Source organism: Gopherus flavomarginatus, chromosome 1, assembly GCF_025201925.1.
Source record: "Gopherus flavomarginatus isolate rGopFla2 chromosome 1, rGopFla2.mat.asm, whole genome shotgun sequence".
Lineage (NCBI taxonomy): Eukaryota > Metazoa > Chordata > Testudines > Testudinidae > Gopherus > Gopherus flavomarginatus.
In genome coordinates, this window is record NC_066617.1 from 362,775,926 (window position 1) to 362,790,065 (window position 14,140).

The 14,140-nt window shown below is 55.0% G+C and overlaps 1 protein-coding gene across 1 annotated transcript; it reads right to left on the reverse strand.

The window, feature by feature from the left end:
• Nucleotides 1–849: 849 nt before the first annotated feature.
• Nucleotides 850–6,754, reverse strand: LOC127038333 (mitochondrial uncoupling protein 2). Its single transcript, XM_050930920.1, has 6 exons — nucleotides 6,614–6,754; nucleotides 5,315–5,522; nucleotides 4,408–4,602; nucleotides 3,874–3,975; nucleotides 2,887–3,067; nucleotides 850–1,872 (listed from the first exon to the last, which is right to left on the reverse strand). Exons 1-6 carry the CDS (start codon nucleotides 6,737–6,739, stop codon nucleotides 1,758–1,760), a joined length of 927 nt encoding a protein of 308 aa, XP_050786877.1. The 5' UTR covers nucleotides 6,740–6,754; the 3' UTR covers nucleotides 850–1,757.
• Nucleotides 6,755–14,140: the final 7,386 nt, after the last annotated feature.

Sequence of the window (14,140 nt, forward strand, 5' to 3'; positions counted from 1 at the left end):
GAGTGTACATTCATGGGCCTTTGAGTCAATAGGAGTTCTGCTTAGTGGCACTGGAAGGCTGCTCTCCCCCTCTACTTCCATCCCCCTCGGCCCTGCCAGGTAAAGGGGCAGCACTAAAGTGAGGGCTACTAAGGGAATAGGTAGAAGAAGTGCCTGCATCACACTAGGAGACAGTCAAAAAGGGGGCAATGTCTCTCTCCACCCCCCCAAGTTAGACTGTGGAACTCACTGCCACAGGAAGTTACCAAGACCAAGAACATGGTAGGATCACTTGATATAGGAGATGCTAAAATCAATCACTGATAGCAACATGATCTCCCTTCCCAAATGTAACTGTCTGCTTCAGGTTTAAGCCACTTTCTAACTCATAGGGAGCAGGATGTTGGGTGGAATTGTACATCTGCTGCTGCATGGTTTTTAACCTGTCTCTGAACCAGCTGCTGTTAGCCACAGTTGGAGCTAGCTGGGTCTCAGCTCTGATCTAGTTCCTGACTTCAGTTCCTGTCACTGCTGAATCAGCCTTAGGGGCTGAATGAGAGGTGTCAGCAAGAAGAGACCAACAGCCTCTCCTTCCAAATTGTAACCCTCCCTTTGTGCCAAGAGAGGCAGTCTGGTTGGTAGCAAAAAAGGGCTCCATAGACCCAGATGGTGATGTTAGGTGCCCAGATGGACACCTCCCTTCAAGGGGCCCCATTTCAGGAAGTGCTGTTCAGGCACCCACAGCCAGAGCTCATGGCAGCCACAAAACCGTGTCTGCAGGGGAAGGCCCATTCAGTTCAGTGCACTGCAGAGCAAAAAGCAGCAGCTCAATCTTCTCCTCCAAAGCAAGTTCACACAAGGAGCAGGTGATGAGTTTGACTCCAGCTTTATTTTAAGACAAACATGGACCTGCTGTCCCCTCAGAACAGTGCTAACAACATTCTCTCCATTTAAAATTTAAAAAAAAAAATAAATAGTTACTAGGACTTAAACCCCTCGACCCGCCTGACCCACCCTCCCCAGTTTCCCAGCATCATTGCACACGAATTCTTCCTCCTTGCTAGACCTGGGAACAGCTGCTTCATAAAGCTCTAGATCAGCATTTTAAAGTGTTGGTGCCTAGAAGTCAGGTCCCCTAACCTATATTAAGGCATGAAAACCAGTGGTGCAGCCTTCAAAAGGCACCAAGAATCTGCCCCTTCCCTGAGGGGATGGGAGTTCAGAGCCCTGCAGCTGGGAAAGTCAAGCACTTGTTTAGTCACCCAACTGCAGAGTAAGGCAGCCTAATGTTCAGGCCAGGTCCGCAAGTCTGAACACATTGGCGTTAGTGATTAGCCCTTGGAATGATCCATCAGGGAAGGATCTCACTCCCTGGCTGAGGGATTTACTGCCAGGTACCAGACTGCTGGCTGCTGATACAGGGCTTTGCCACGGCCCAGGTGCTAACTCCACTTCCTGTCTCTTGCACTGCAGCTCCAAAGGTCTCATCAGCCTAGGTCCATCAGATCTTGGCTGGGGGGGGGGGGGGGGGCGGATTGGAAGAAGCAAACTTGCCCTTAAAAACATAACCCCCCAACTTAAGGGTCAGCACTCCCAGGGCAGTACAGCTGCAGCTCTTCCCCTGCAGGCCCAGCTTTGTGCCAGAAGATGAGCAGAAATAAAGAGATCAGAGACTAGAGGCTGACACGTTAGCAACTGGGGGCAGCTTGGAAGAGTCCGGAGACAGTCCGTGCTAGTGAGGGTTCGTGCCACCTCTGCAAACTGCACCCATGGCAGACTCAGAAAGGGGCCTCCCAGGACCCACGGGCAGCCATCATGGCACGTTTCAGCTGCTCGTAGGTCACAAACATCACCACATTCCAGGATCCCAGCCGCAGGAACGAGGGCATGAACCTAGAGCCAGCAAGAGGGGAGAAGAATCACAGCTAGTTCCATGGGTTGAGACTGCTCAGATCTCTGCCTTTGGTTCCCTCCCCCACACGTGGGCACCCCCAGGAGGAGATAAGCTAGTGAGAGTGATGCTGATGTGCATTAAAGTGCTTCTTCCGCAGGGAACTGGACACCTGGATTTAGCCAGATCAGTCTCACCTACATGTGCAGTTCAGATGCAGACAGACTAGAACACGGGGGGACAGGGCTCCATGGATCTTAATTTGCAGAGTTTGCAATGCTGACAGCTAGCCTGAATCAGAGTCAATTCCCTCCTTATACTGCACCAGCAAGGAGGGCTCAGTTATTCCCTGTCACACCAGTGGCAGCCCTTTGCCTCCAGGTGTTCGTGACCCAACTTAGGCTCTGTGGAAGCATGCGAATAGGGCCGCTAGTGCTCCAGCAGCTGGGCTGGCTCTGCAGGGCTCACCCTGCTTCCTGCTGGTTTACTCCTTTATTAGGGAATCAGCAGAGCTGCCCCTGGACCAGGCTAGCACATCAGGGACAGAGCCACAATCAGGAACTGCACTTGGTTCCTTTGAAAAACTACAACTGCCCCATCAACTCAACCCCGGCATCCAGATCCACCTCTGAAGGGCTGGTCACTGCTGGAAATGGATCCGTCCTCTTCCCTTCCCCCTCCCAGTGCTCGTGTGGGAATCAGTTCAGCCCTGATGTGCTAGCCTGGCCACTACCCCCACACACTTGAAGCCATAGGCTTCAGATCCTCCAAGCAGAACCATTCTGTAGCCCAAAGTTTTAAAATCCTTCCTCCCCCCGCCCCCACTTGCAGCTTCCCTAGCCTGGGGTATTTTCACGTGCTGTCTCAGTACAGAGCTTTGCCATGCACAGATCAGCTGCTGGGCTCCACCTCAGACGTTGCATTTCAGTGGCAGGTGCAGGGATGCTGGTATGCCCAACACAGCCCTATGTGAGCTGAGTGGCATAGAGTGCCTATTGCTTGGATTCTCTACTCACCCCTTGTAGAAAGCCATGGGCCCCTCCTGCCTCAGCATGGTGAGGGCACAGCTGATGGCATTTCCATAGTGGCCGGGGGCAGAGTTCATGTATCTGGTCTTCACTACATCGACGGGGGAAGCAATGAGCGTGGTGCAGAAACCAGCCCCGAAGGCAGAAGTGAAGTGACACGGGAGGTTATCTGCCAGACAGGAGAGGGGATGGGTGCCTGAGCATGCATGTCAGTAACCTGGCCCACAGCTGCTCCAGGGCTAATCTAGCCCCACTTGTCCCCTAGTGAGCTCTGGCAACATGCAACATGAGGCCAGCAGCACACCCTGGGATTTATGTTTTGCAGGGGAGAACCCTGACCCCTTCCATCCTGGCACAGGCCCGCAGGACTTTCTGGGAGCCTGTCCAGGAGGCAGGTAGCCCTGCATGTCAGCTCTATGGGATCTCCCAGCAGGCTGTCACACAGTCCAGGCTAGGTCAATGGATCTGCTGCTACCTAGATCCACCTGCCATTGCCCTACACAACAGCCAAGGACTGGCCCCACCAGCTCCCTGTGGCCCGGGAATATTTCTCACTTCACCCTCAGAGCCAGCAGCAGTCCCTTTATTCTGGCTGTGCAGGGGAGAATAAGCCAGGCACCTCTTCCAGCCAATGCAATAGGAGATGGGTGGGTCATTCCATCTGCGCAATATTTACAGTGCCTGAGTAAAGCTGACTGATCTTCCAGCCATTGCTCAGTGCAGGCAGGAACGCGCTAGCAGGTGTTACTCTGGCATGACTTCCCATCTCTCACTCAGGACTGTTGCAATCTCACTGTTTAGGAGTCACGTTCTCAGTCAAAATTGGGTCTGTATGTATCTAGTCCTGGATGGCCTTTAGCCCTCATTGCCTGGTGAAGTCTGAACTGAAAGCACTCAGCAATCAGACACAAGATCAGCATCCTGCACTGGCAAGACAGAGTTAATGGACCCTGCTGAAGCAGGCCTGACACCCACCGGTCATGAGGTTGTATTTGAGCAGCATGTCCTTGATCAGGTCATAGGTCACCAATTCCGTGCAATTCACAATTGCGTTACGGGCCACGTTGGGGGATGTTCCTGTAGAACAAGGAAAAGAGTGGTCAGCAAAACTGACGCTCTGAGTACGTCTACATTGTGTAAGCTCATGGCAGCAAGACTCAGAGTCCAGGCCACCTGACTCAGGCAACAGGGCTAAAAACAGCCATATAAATGCTTCTAGGGTGACCAGACAGCAAATGTGAAAAATTGGGATGGGGGGGGGGGTAAATAGGAACCTATATAAGAAAAAGACCCAAAAATCAGGACATCTGGGCACCTTAAGTACTCCCGCTCAAGCTCTGAAACCCAACAGGAACGTCTACACTGCTATTTTTAGCCCCATAGCACAAGCCCCACTCAGTTGACCCAGGCTCTGAGATTTGCTGCTGCAGGGTTTTTGGGTAGTGTAGCTGAACCAGGTGATGGTTTAGAACCAGCCCCTCCCATGCAGGGTTCTGGAACCACACAAACCTTTCCACAGTCCTTTGAGTCCCTCCTCCCTGGCAATGGTCTTATAGGCATCCATAGTCCCCTGGTATCGCCTGCCACCCTCCACTCGGGCCTGGGCCTGAAACCTCACTTTCACCACGTCCGTTGGCTGGGCAACAGCCACAGCCATCGCTCCTGTGGTACATCCAGCCAGGAGTCGGCTACCGATGCCAGCACCTAGCGAAGAGAGCAGGGAAGAGAGTGAGAGGCCAGAAAGGAAGGTTAAGGTTAAGTCAAGTTAACCCAGGGGAACCACTGACTCTACAGGGTTTTAGCTTCTATCCTGGGTCCTCAAATAGCCCCCAGTCAGCGCTCTGTATCTGAGCCCCCCAGGAGTGGAGCCCCTCTCCCACGGGGTACTGTTATCCCCATTAACCGAAAAACAACAGCAGAGGCAGAGTTAAGTGACTCACCCCAATGCCACAGAGAACAGCTCGCAAACCTCCTACTTCCCTGGGCCTTACCCACAAAGCCACCCTTCCACTCAGGATGTTAGGTCCACACCAAACCCTCATGTAGCGACCGCTGCCACCATGAGCAGCCGTGTGCACAGCTGAGTCTCCACGGCTCCATTATGGGCTGTCTAGAACAGTGCCTGTAAATACACAGGCCTCTCTCGGGACCTCCCAGCAGGTCCCAACTGCCACCTGACCCCAACAGAAACCAATTTCAGCACAGCTAAACCCACTGCAATGGATGCACAGGAGACCCTCCAGGGCACATCACTGGGACTGAACCCACGACCTCTGGATGGAAGAGCATGAGCCTTTATTGCTTGAGCAAGAGGACTTGGTCCATTAGCTATAGTGGCTGCGAACCTTTACCCACTCCAGCCACCAGAGGGAGACAAAGGCCCACACCAAGCTATAGGAGGCTAACGGGTACTCACGCTCCGATCCCCTGGTGTAGAACTGCTTCACGGAGTCGTACAGCCCGATACGGACCGACGCAAAGCTCATCTGACGCTGGAGCCCAGCCACCAGGCCGTTGTACAGGCTCGTGGGACCTTCTGTCTTCACCATGGTGGCAATGGTGCCAAAGACACCTTTGTACTGAGCAGCTGTGGTGTTAGCTGCTGACTTGGTCTCTCCTTGGATCTGTACAGGAGAGAATGGGATGAAGAGGCTTTACAGTGATTTGGGGCCCTGGCCCAACTCACTACCCCAGCCCAGGAGCATCCGGATTCCCATCCTGGAGACCGGGAGCTTTTCTGCACCTTCGGGTCCTTCATTGTTAAAACATAAATTGCAAACAAACCAAGAGCTGTGAGTTGGGGGGCACCGGCTGCCTAATGCACACCAGACAGTAGCACAAGCTTACAGCCAGAACAGGCCATGTCTGGCACCTGGGGTCTGGGCTGATTTCCAGTGCCCCATACAAAGGAGCAGAGGGTTAAATTTAAATGAGCTCTGAAGAGTCTGGGGGAGCAACTGCCCACCTGGCCCCATTGAAAGTAACAACCCCCACTGCTGGCCTTAAACTATGAATGAAGCCCCATCAGAGCCCCACTGACCCAAGCCAGGTTTGCACAAAGAGCCCAACCCAATTCACGTCCATAGAAGTCCATGCAGCCCATCCCTCGGCGTCCAGCAAAGCTGGCTCAGGCTTTAGACACATCACAGCAGCTTCCATTTCCCCCCCTCCTCCAATCCAAGGGCCTTGTCTGGAAAGGCATGGCGCTCCCCCCACTCCCCAGTGGTGGCAGGGCTCGTGGGCGTGCTCAGTGCTCGACAAGAAGCGCTCAGCCCTTTGCAGGATCAGCCCCACTGCCGGAGGGCTCAATGTGCCCAGCTTAGCTATGCAATGGCTAGGGGATGGGGAGTGGACAGGATGAGCCTACACATTGTTAGAGGGGTACACACCAAGGAGGGGGAGGTACAAAGGGGTGTAAGTAGGACCAATGGGAAGAAGGAAAATTCAGACAATCAGCAGAAGCCTGTATTCGACTGTGGCACTACTGCCCAAGGAAAGCAGTGGCAGCACCATTGGTTGGGCCCACTCTAGCACACTTACTGGAATGGCCAGGGGCTGGCTGAGAACACACGTCGTTAGAGATTAAATACGAAGGCCCGGCTGCCATTGCTTAGCAACGTGCAGTGACAGCAGCTGAAGCCACATCAGCCATGAGGCGGCGGAGCTCAGCATGGGCCCCCAAGTCCCCTGTGCACATGCCTGCAGAAGTTCTCACCTGCAGCCTGACTTTCGCTGTGTCCAGCGGGAAGGTGATCAGATCTGCGATGCATGCGGCTGTCCCAGCCCCTAGGAACTTCACCGTGGCTGTCGGAGGGACATCGGTGGGCTTGAATCCGACCATTCTACAAGCTTCTGAGCAACTCTGGAGAAGCCAAGTGATGCAAGAGGAGCAGAAAGGAGGCGAGTTGCGTTCTGATGTAGAGAAGGGCAAGACAAACGGACTCTGCCCCAGTCTAGATGGGACAGAAACAGGAGTGGAAAATAGCGCTTTAAAATCTGGGTCACGCTTTCTACACTGCTTCTGCCAAGGATCACCACACACACTAAGCAACGTGAGCCCCCGGCATCTGGTTCTCTCACCACAGATACAAGTGACTCCCATGTATTCCAAGAGGAGATGCTTCTATCCCATGGCAGGAGATGCAGGCAGAGGGCTTTTGCCATTTGTAACACATTTTTCAGATGGGCAAATGGCATCAGAATCAACAGCAGAGCGGAGACTGGCAGAGACAGGAAACCTGGCTGCATATTCCCTGCTCTAATCACTAGACCACACTGCCTTCTTGATTTGGCTTCCATGCTAAACTTGGAATAAAAACACATGTATATATCTGCCATAGAGAGGAGTTAAGGCATTGCTGCTTACAGAGGCGGCTCCAGGCCCCAGCATGCCAAGCACGTGCTTGGGGCGGTAAGCCGCAGGGGGTGCTCTGCTGGCGCCGCGAGGGCGGCAGGCAGGCTTCCCTTGGTGGCGTGCCTGCGGAGGGTCCACTGGTCCCGCGGCTTTGGTGGACCTCCCGCAGGCACACCGCCGAAGGCAGCCTGCTTGGGGCGGCAAAAACCCTAGAGCCGTCCTTGGCTGCTTAACTAGATTACTAGCCTGCTAGCTAAATTTAACCTATCCCGTGTGCATTTACCACCTCTAGGGATTTTAGAGTGACACCCTCCACTCTGGCCCACACTGAATACTGTTCCTTAGAGTGTAGGGTAATGGGCTGAAATGGCCAGTACTCAGCATTGGTAGGTTTGTGTTTATTATCTGGGCCATGCAAGACCTGCCCTAAACTATCCATTTCCTCGCTCTTGAGAGCAGGAGTTTTGCAAATAGGGAAGTTGTCACTAAGCAACCATCATGTGTTTTTTTTAACAACACACAAAACAGTTTTGGGGCATTGAAGAGGATTAGCTGGTGATTTCATTGCTAACCCAACCCCTACTCTGGGTCTGTCTGCTCAGGCTTTCATTCAACAGTAATGACATTTTTATTTTTAGTTCCTTAAAACAGGAGGAGAGTTCTTCCCAGTTTGTTTTTAGGAGACCATTGGATGCCAGACTGAGGTGCACAGTCTCAGTGCAAAACCAGGGCGGAGGAGGCAGATGTGCTTGTAGGGCGGCATTCAGGATCCAGAGGTAACTCCCACACAGACAGCTGGGGATGAAGGCGATTTGTTTCGCCAGTTGTGGCTAACATTTCCCCATACAACAACATCACTAACCACCCCCAGCTAGAGTCTAGAGGCTTGTTTTGTTCAGCTGAAAGACTGTTGTTCTTGTGACTGATGGGGGTAGATACATCATGCATCAGCCGAGCATGGAGCTCAGATCTGATTGGGTGCACCTATTGCTAGGCTGCGACCAGCAGAGAAACCTGGCTGCCATTGTCCAAGATGTGCCTGCCCCGTGGTGGTTAGACAGCTTTAAAAACGCAGCCCTTCCCTCATGGGACAGCAACCAATATAAGGGATCAAAACTCCACAGCTTGACTTCGCACAGATGAAAGTCATTTAAAAAGTACAGCTACAGAACAAGCCTGGAAACTTCAGAGTGGTGTAGGGAGAACTCCCACAAAACAAGCACACACCAATGTGAGCCTTCATACTATCCAGGAGCACCAAACACATTCAGAGAGAAACTGGATTAACTGTGACCACGGTAGACCTGCTCCCCCACAGGGATCTGATGGAGAAAGAAGCCCTAGTCCATGATGGAGGGATCACATCATTCTAGGTTTGACTGCAGGGAGTCTGCTCGCAAAGCAGCCTGCTACAAGACGAGGCAGTAGAAGATTCCTGTCCAGCAAGGGAAGGATGATCTTGTGGTTAAAGTGGTTAGGACTAGAAATCTCAGTCTGGGTGCTATTCTCAGTTCTGCCAGAATAGTCACTAAGGATGAGTCTGCACTAAAGCTGGTACAGTGCTCAAGGGCAGCACAATGCTACTCTACCTAGCGCATTAAAAATAGCCTGGCCCCATCCAACACTGACCACCCACGTTCAAACCTACCCGACCTGCTACCCCTCACTGCTATTTTTAGCACGCTGGCACCAGTGGAGCTAGCACCTGTGCTGGGCAGCAGGCTTGCAGCTGCAGTGTAGACACACCCCTAGCCTCCCTGCAGACGGGGAAAACCAGCGTACCCAACTGGAACGGCCTCTCATGGGTGCTGTAAAGAACAGTTCAGTCTAAAGTGCCCCTAAACAGGCATCAAAACAGATCCAGACTGAGGCACCTGGACACAGCTATAGTATTTATACACAAATCTGAACATTGTGGCCTGTGAAGTGCTTTGAGATCCTTAGATGGAAAACATTACAGGTTGTTAATCCCTCACAGGAACGTCAGGGCTATTGTCAGTTATCTGGTTTCTTGTATCTTCCTCCAGAGCACCTGGTACTGATCCATAAGCTAGTGTCTGGCTTCAGTAAGTGGACCCAATACTGACCCACCCTGCTATGGCAATTCTTGTGTCCCTAAAAGAAAACCCTCCAGTGTTGCATACACATATAGGCATTTCTAGCTGTAGGACTAGTCCAATACACACTGGCATCAGGATAACATCTGTATCTGAGTACAGTTTCTGCTGGCTGCATTTCCATGACCAATGCACTTCCTGTCCCAGAACCAAGCTGCAGACTCTCTCCCCCCTAAACAGAAGCTGATGTAGATGGGACCAGTGGCTACCTAACTGGGAGGCCAGTCACAGATCTAGGAATCCCCTATTACGGATAAAATCTGCCTTTATCTGAGCAGATAGCAGCAAACTGCATTTCAATAGTGTGTCCAAATGGACTCCAGCAGAGCTGGGACATGATCATGGTAGCAGTTGGATCCCAGAAGATCAAGCTGCCAGGTGACTGTTCCTGGCATGGTAGGAATTCTAGTGTTGTCTACTAGTGGCATTTTTCCAAACCCCTCAGCACTGGCCTCACTCGGCTCCTGTGGGCGCAGAGGTAGGCCAACAGTGAGTGCTTTTTTAAAATCCATCACGAAGAGGTTCTCAGACAAGCCAATCCAGTGGAGAGAGCTGCAGTAGCAGCTGACTAGTAGCCACCATGCTTGAGCACAATTGTAGCTAGGGTAGGACACCTCTGGTCCCAGTGTGAACAGGATCCGCAGTGGCCTTCACTAACATTTTCCTACATGGGTGGTGTTCCACACTGTAACCACATCAAGACTGGAGATGAGGCAACAGGAAATGAGAACTGTCACCCAGTCACCCTCCATGCAGCAGGGGTTTTCTTGCTGACATCTCTCTAAACGGGATAATTACCACCCTAAATACATAGAGAAGGGCACCAATTTGTTGCCTTCTGAAGTCGCTCGAGAAAACAGGGCTGTTGGTCAAGCTAGGATAGAACACATGGTCTGAGATCTTGCAGAAAGACCATTTCACAGCAGTATAGACACATTTACAGCCTTCTAGTTGCTGGAGATTAGACTTTGGATTTATGGACTCCACATATTAAAGAGACTTCAAGTCACAGAAATATAGAACTGGAAGGGACCTTGAAGGATCAGAGTCCAGTCCAGTCCCCTGCTTTCACAGCAGGACCAAGTACTGTCCCTCACAGATTATTTTGCCTCCAATCCCTAAATGGCCCCCTCAAGGACTGAACTAACAACCCTGGGTTTAGCAGGCCAATGCTCAAACCAGTGAACTATCCCTCCTTTCCCTGCAGTGTAAGGAATTAGAGACCACTAATGCAGCCCTCATGTTGTGATGGGCAACTGCAATCAGACCAACCTCAAACCTGGTTAGTCTGCTCTTTGCAGAGTTAGTTTCAGCAGGTGATCTGTGAGTAGAAATCTGTTTTAACAATCCCAGCAGAAAGACTAGACTTTTAACCAAGCACCACCTAGCATGGTGCTGCTAACTTAGAATTAGGTTTTGCCCAATTTGTTTTATGAAATTAGTGCGCAGACTTCAGTCCCAGAGGCGAGAGTGCTACCAAATCTGTCAGATGCAGCCAAGCAGCATTACGGAAGACAGGATATTTAAGAGTTACCTTAGTCAAGTAATTCAGGACGGCTGCTGTTTGATCAGGATTCTCTAAAGGTGTCCCGCTCGTCAAATTTGCTTAGTGCAACGACCATCTGATCCCCCAGATTTTCCATAGAAACTCGTTTAGAAACAAGACACTTGATCATAATCCTTATCCTGTGGAGGGAGAGGAGAGCACACATTGCAGCAAAGTACATTTCACAGGGTTACAGGTTTAACTTTTGCAAGTATTCAAGGGACGCAAAAGTGGCATCTAAACAGCGGCCAATATGCAAAGGAAACGTAATCCAGCGTCACTCCGGAACCGCTCCGTATTGATCTGCCCGGAGACCCAGTTTGCATTTACGGCTCAATCAGAATCAGTCTCCGGGTCAGAACCGGCTGAGACCGGCCGGGCACTGCGGCTTTTTCATGCTGTCTGAAAAGCAAGACAAAAGCAGGGAAGCCCCGCCCCGGCCCCGCTGCCCAGTGTGGATCCGGGATCGCGGAGTAACACCTGTGCCCAGGCATTTCCAGTGCAGGGCAAGTCACGCGCAGCCCCGCTCCGCCAGCCTCGGGCACGCGGGGCGGCTCGCTGTCTCCCCTGCACCGCCCGCTCTGACAGCGGGGCCCAGCCCAGCCCTTGGGGCGAGGGGTCCTAACTCCTCCAGGCGCGCTGGGAGCACCCCCGCCCGGGCGCCTGGCCCCAGGCAGCGGCTGCAGCACCGCGGAGCGGCCGGGGCAGCGCGGGACAGGAGCGCGCGGCGGCTCAGCGAGGGAGCCCCCGAGAGCAGCCGCCAGCCCCGCCCCCCCGCGCGCCCAGCTGCGGCTCCCGCCCGGGGCAGGGACTGACCTGAGCCGGGGGAAGAGACGCGGCAGCGGCACCGATCGCAGGAGAAGGAGCCCGCGGGCCGCTGCCGCTTTATACAGCCCCGGGAGCCGCCCCGCCCCCGTGCCGGGGGTGTGTGTGCGGGGGCAGCGGGGTGCCCAGCACCGGGGGGTGCGATTCCCCCACGTGCGCTGCCGGCGGCCGTCTGAGCCCGGCCCCGCTTCCCGCCGCACAGGGGAGGCTGCGGGAGCTGCTCCTGATAGTCACCCTGGTCCCTGCCCTGCTCACCCCACTGCTCGCCCCGCTCCCTGCCCCTGTGTTACCCTCACCCCACTGATCACCCCATTCCCTGCCTGCCCTTCCCCCACTGCTCGCCCCATTCCCTGCCCCTGTGTTACCCTCACCCCACTGATCACCCCATTCCCTGCCTGCCCTTCCCCCACTGCTCGCCCCATTCCCTGCCCGTTACCCTCACCCCACTGCTCGCCCTGTTCCCTGCCTTCCCTTCCCCCACTGCTCGCCCCATTCCCTGCCCCTGTGTTACCCTCACCCCACTGATCACCCCATTCCCTGCCTGCCCTTCCCCCACTGCTCGCCCCGTTCCCTGCCCCTGTGTTACCCTCACCCCACTGATCACCCCATTCCCTGCCTGCCCTTCCCCCACTGATCACCCCATTCCCTGCCTGCCCTTCCCCCACTGCTCGCCCCATTCCCTGCCTGCCCTTCCCCCACTGCTCGCCCCATTCCCTGCCCCTGTGTTACCCTCACCCCACTGATCACCCCATTCCCTGCCTGCCCTTCCCCCACTGCTCACCCCATTCCCTGCCTGCCCTTCCCCCACTGATCACCCCATTCCCTGCCTGCCCTTCCCCCACTGCTCACCCCATTCCCTGCCTGCCCTTCCCCCACTGCTCGCCCCATTCCCTGCCCCTGTGTTACCCTCACCCCACTGATCACCCCATTCCCTGCCTGCCCTTCCCCCACTGATCACCCCATTCCCTGTCCCTGTGTTACCCTCACCTCACTGATCACCCCATTCCCTGCCTGCCCTTCCCCCACTGATCACCCCATTCCCTGCCCCTGTGTTACCCTCACCCCACTGATCACCCCATTCCCTGCCTGCCCTTCCCCCACTGCTCGCCCCATTCCCTGCCTGCCCTTCCCCCACTGCTCGCCCCATTCCCTGCCCTTTACCCTCACCCCACTGCTCGCCCCATTCCCTGCGTGCCCTTCCCCCACTGCTCGCCCCATTCCCTGCCCCTGTGTTACCCTCACCCCACTGATCACCCCATTCCCTGCCTGCCCTTCACCCACTGCTCGCCCCATTCCCTGCCCCTGTGTTACCCTCACCCCACTGATCACCCCATTCCCTGCCTGCCCTTCCCCCACTGATCACCCCATTCCCTGTCCCTGTGTTACCCTCACCTCACTGATCACCCCATTCCCTGCCTGCCCTTCCCCCACTGATCACCCCGTTCCCTGCCTGCCCTTCCCCCACTGCTCGCCCCATTCCCTGCCTGCCCTTCCGCCACTGCTCGCCCCGTTCCCTGCCCCTGTGTTACCCTCACCCCACTGATCACCCCATTCCCTGCCTGCCCTTCCCCCACTGCTCGCCCCATTCCCTGCCTGCCCTTCCCCCACTGATCACCCCATTCCCTGTCCCTGTGTTACCCTCACCTCACTGATCACCCCATTCCCTGCCTGCCCTTCCCCCACTGCTCGCCCCATTCCCTGCCTGCCCTTCCCCCACTGATCACCCCATTCCCTGCCTGCCCTTCACCCACTGCTCGCCCCATTCCCTGCCCCTGTGTTACCCTCACCCCACTGATCACCCCATTCCCTGCCCCTGTGTTACCCTCACCCCACTGATCACCCCATTCCCTGGCTGCCCTTCCCCCACTGCTCGCCCCATTCCCTGCCTGCCCTTCCCCCACTGCTCGCCCCATTCCCTGCCTGCCCTTCCCCCACTGCTCGCCCCATTCCCTGCCTGCCCTTCCCCCACTGATCACCCCATTCCCTGCCCCTGTGTTACCCTCACCCCACTGTTCGCCCCATTCCCTGCCTGCCCTTCCCCCACTGCTCGCCCCATTCCCTGCCTGCCCTTCCCCCACTGCTCGCCCCATTCCCTGCCTGTCCTTCCCCCACTGCTCGCCCCATTCCCTGCCCCTGTGTTACCCTCACCTCACTGATCACCCCATTCCCTGCCTGCCCTTCCCCCACTGCTCGCCCCATTCCCTGCCTGCCCTTCCCCCACTGCTCGCCCCATTCCCTGCCTGCCCTTCCCCCACTGATCACCCCATTCCCTGCCCCTGTGTTACCCTCACCCCACTGATCACCCCATTCCCTGCCTGCCCTTCCCCCACTGATCACCCCATTCCCTGCCTGCCCTTCCCCCACTGCTCGCCCCATTCCCTGCCTGCCCTTCCGCCACTG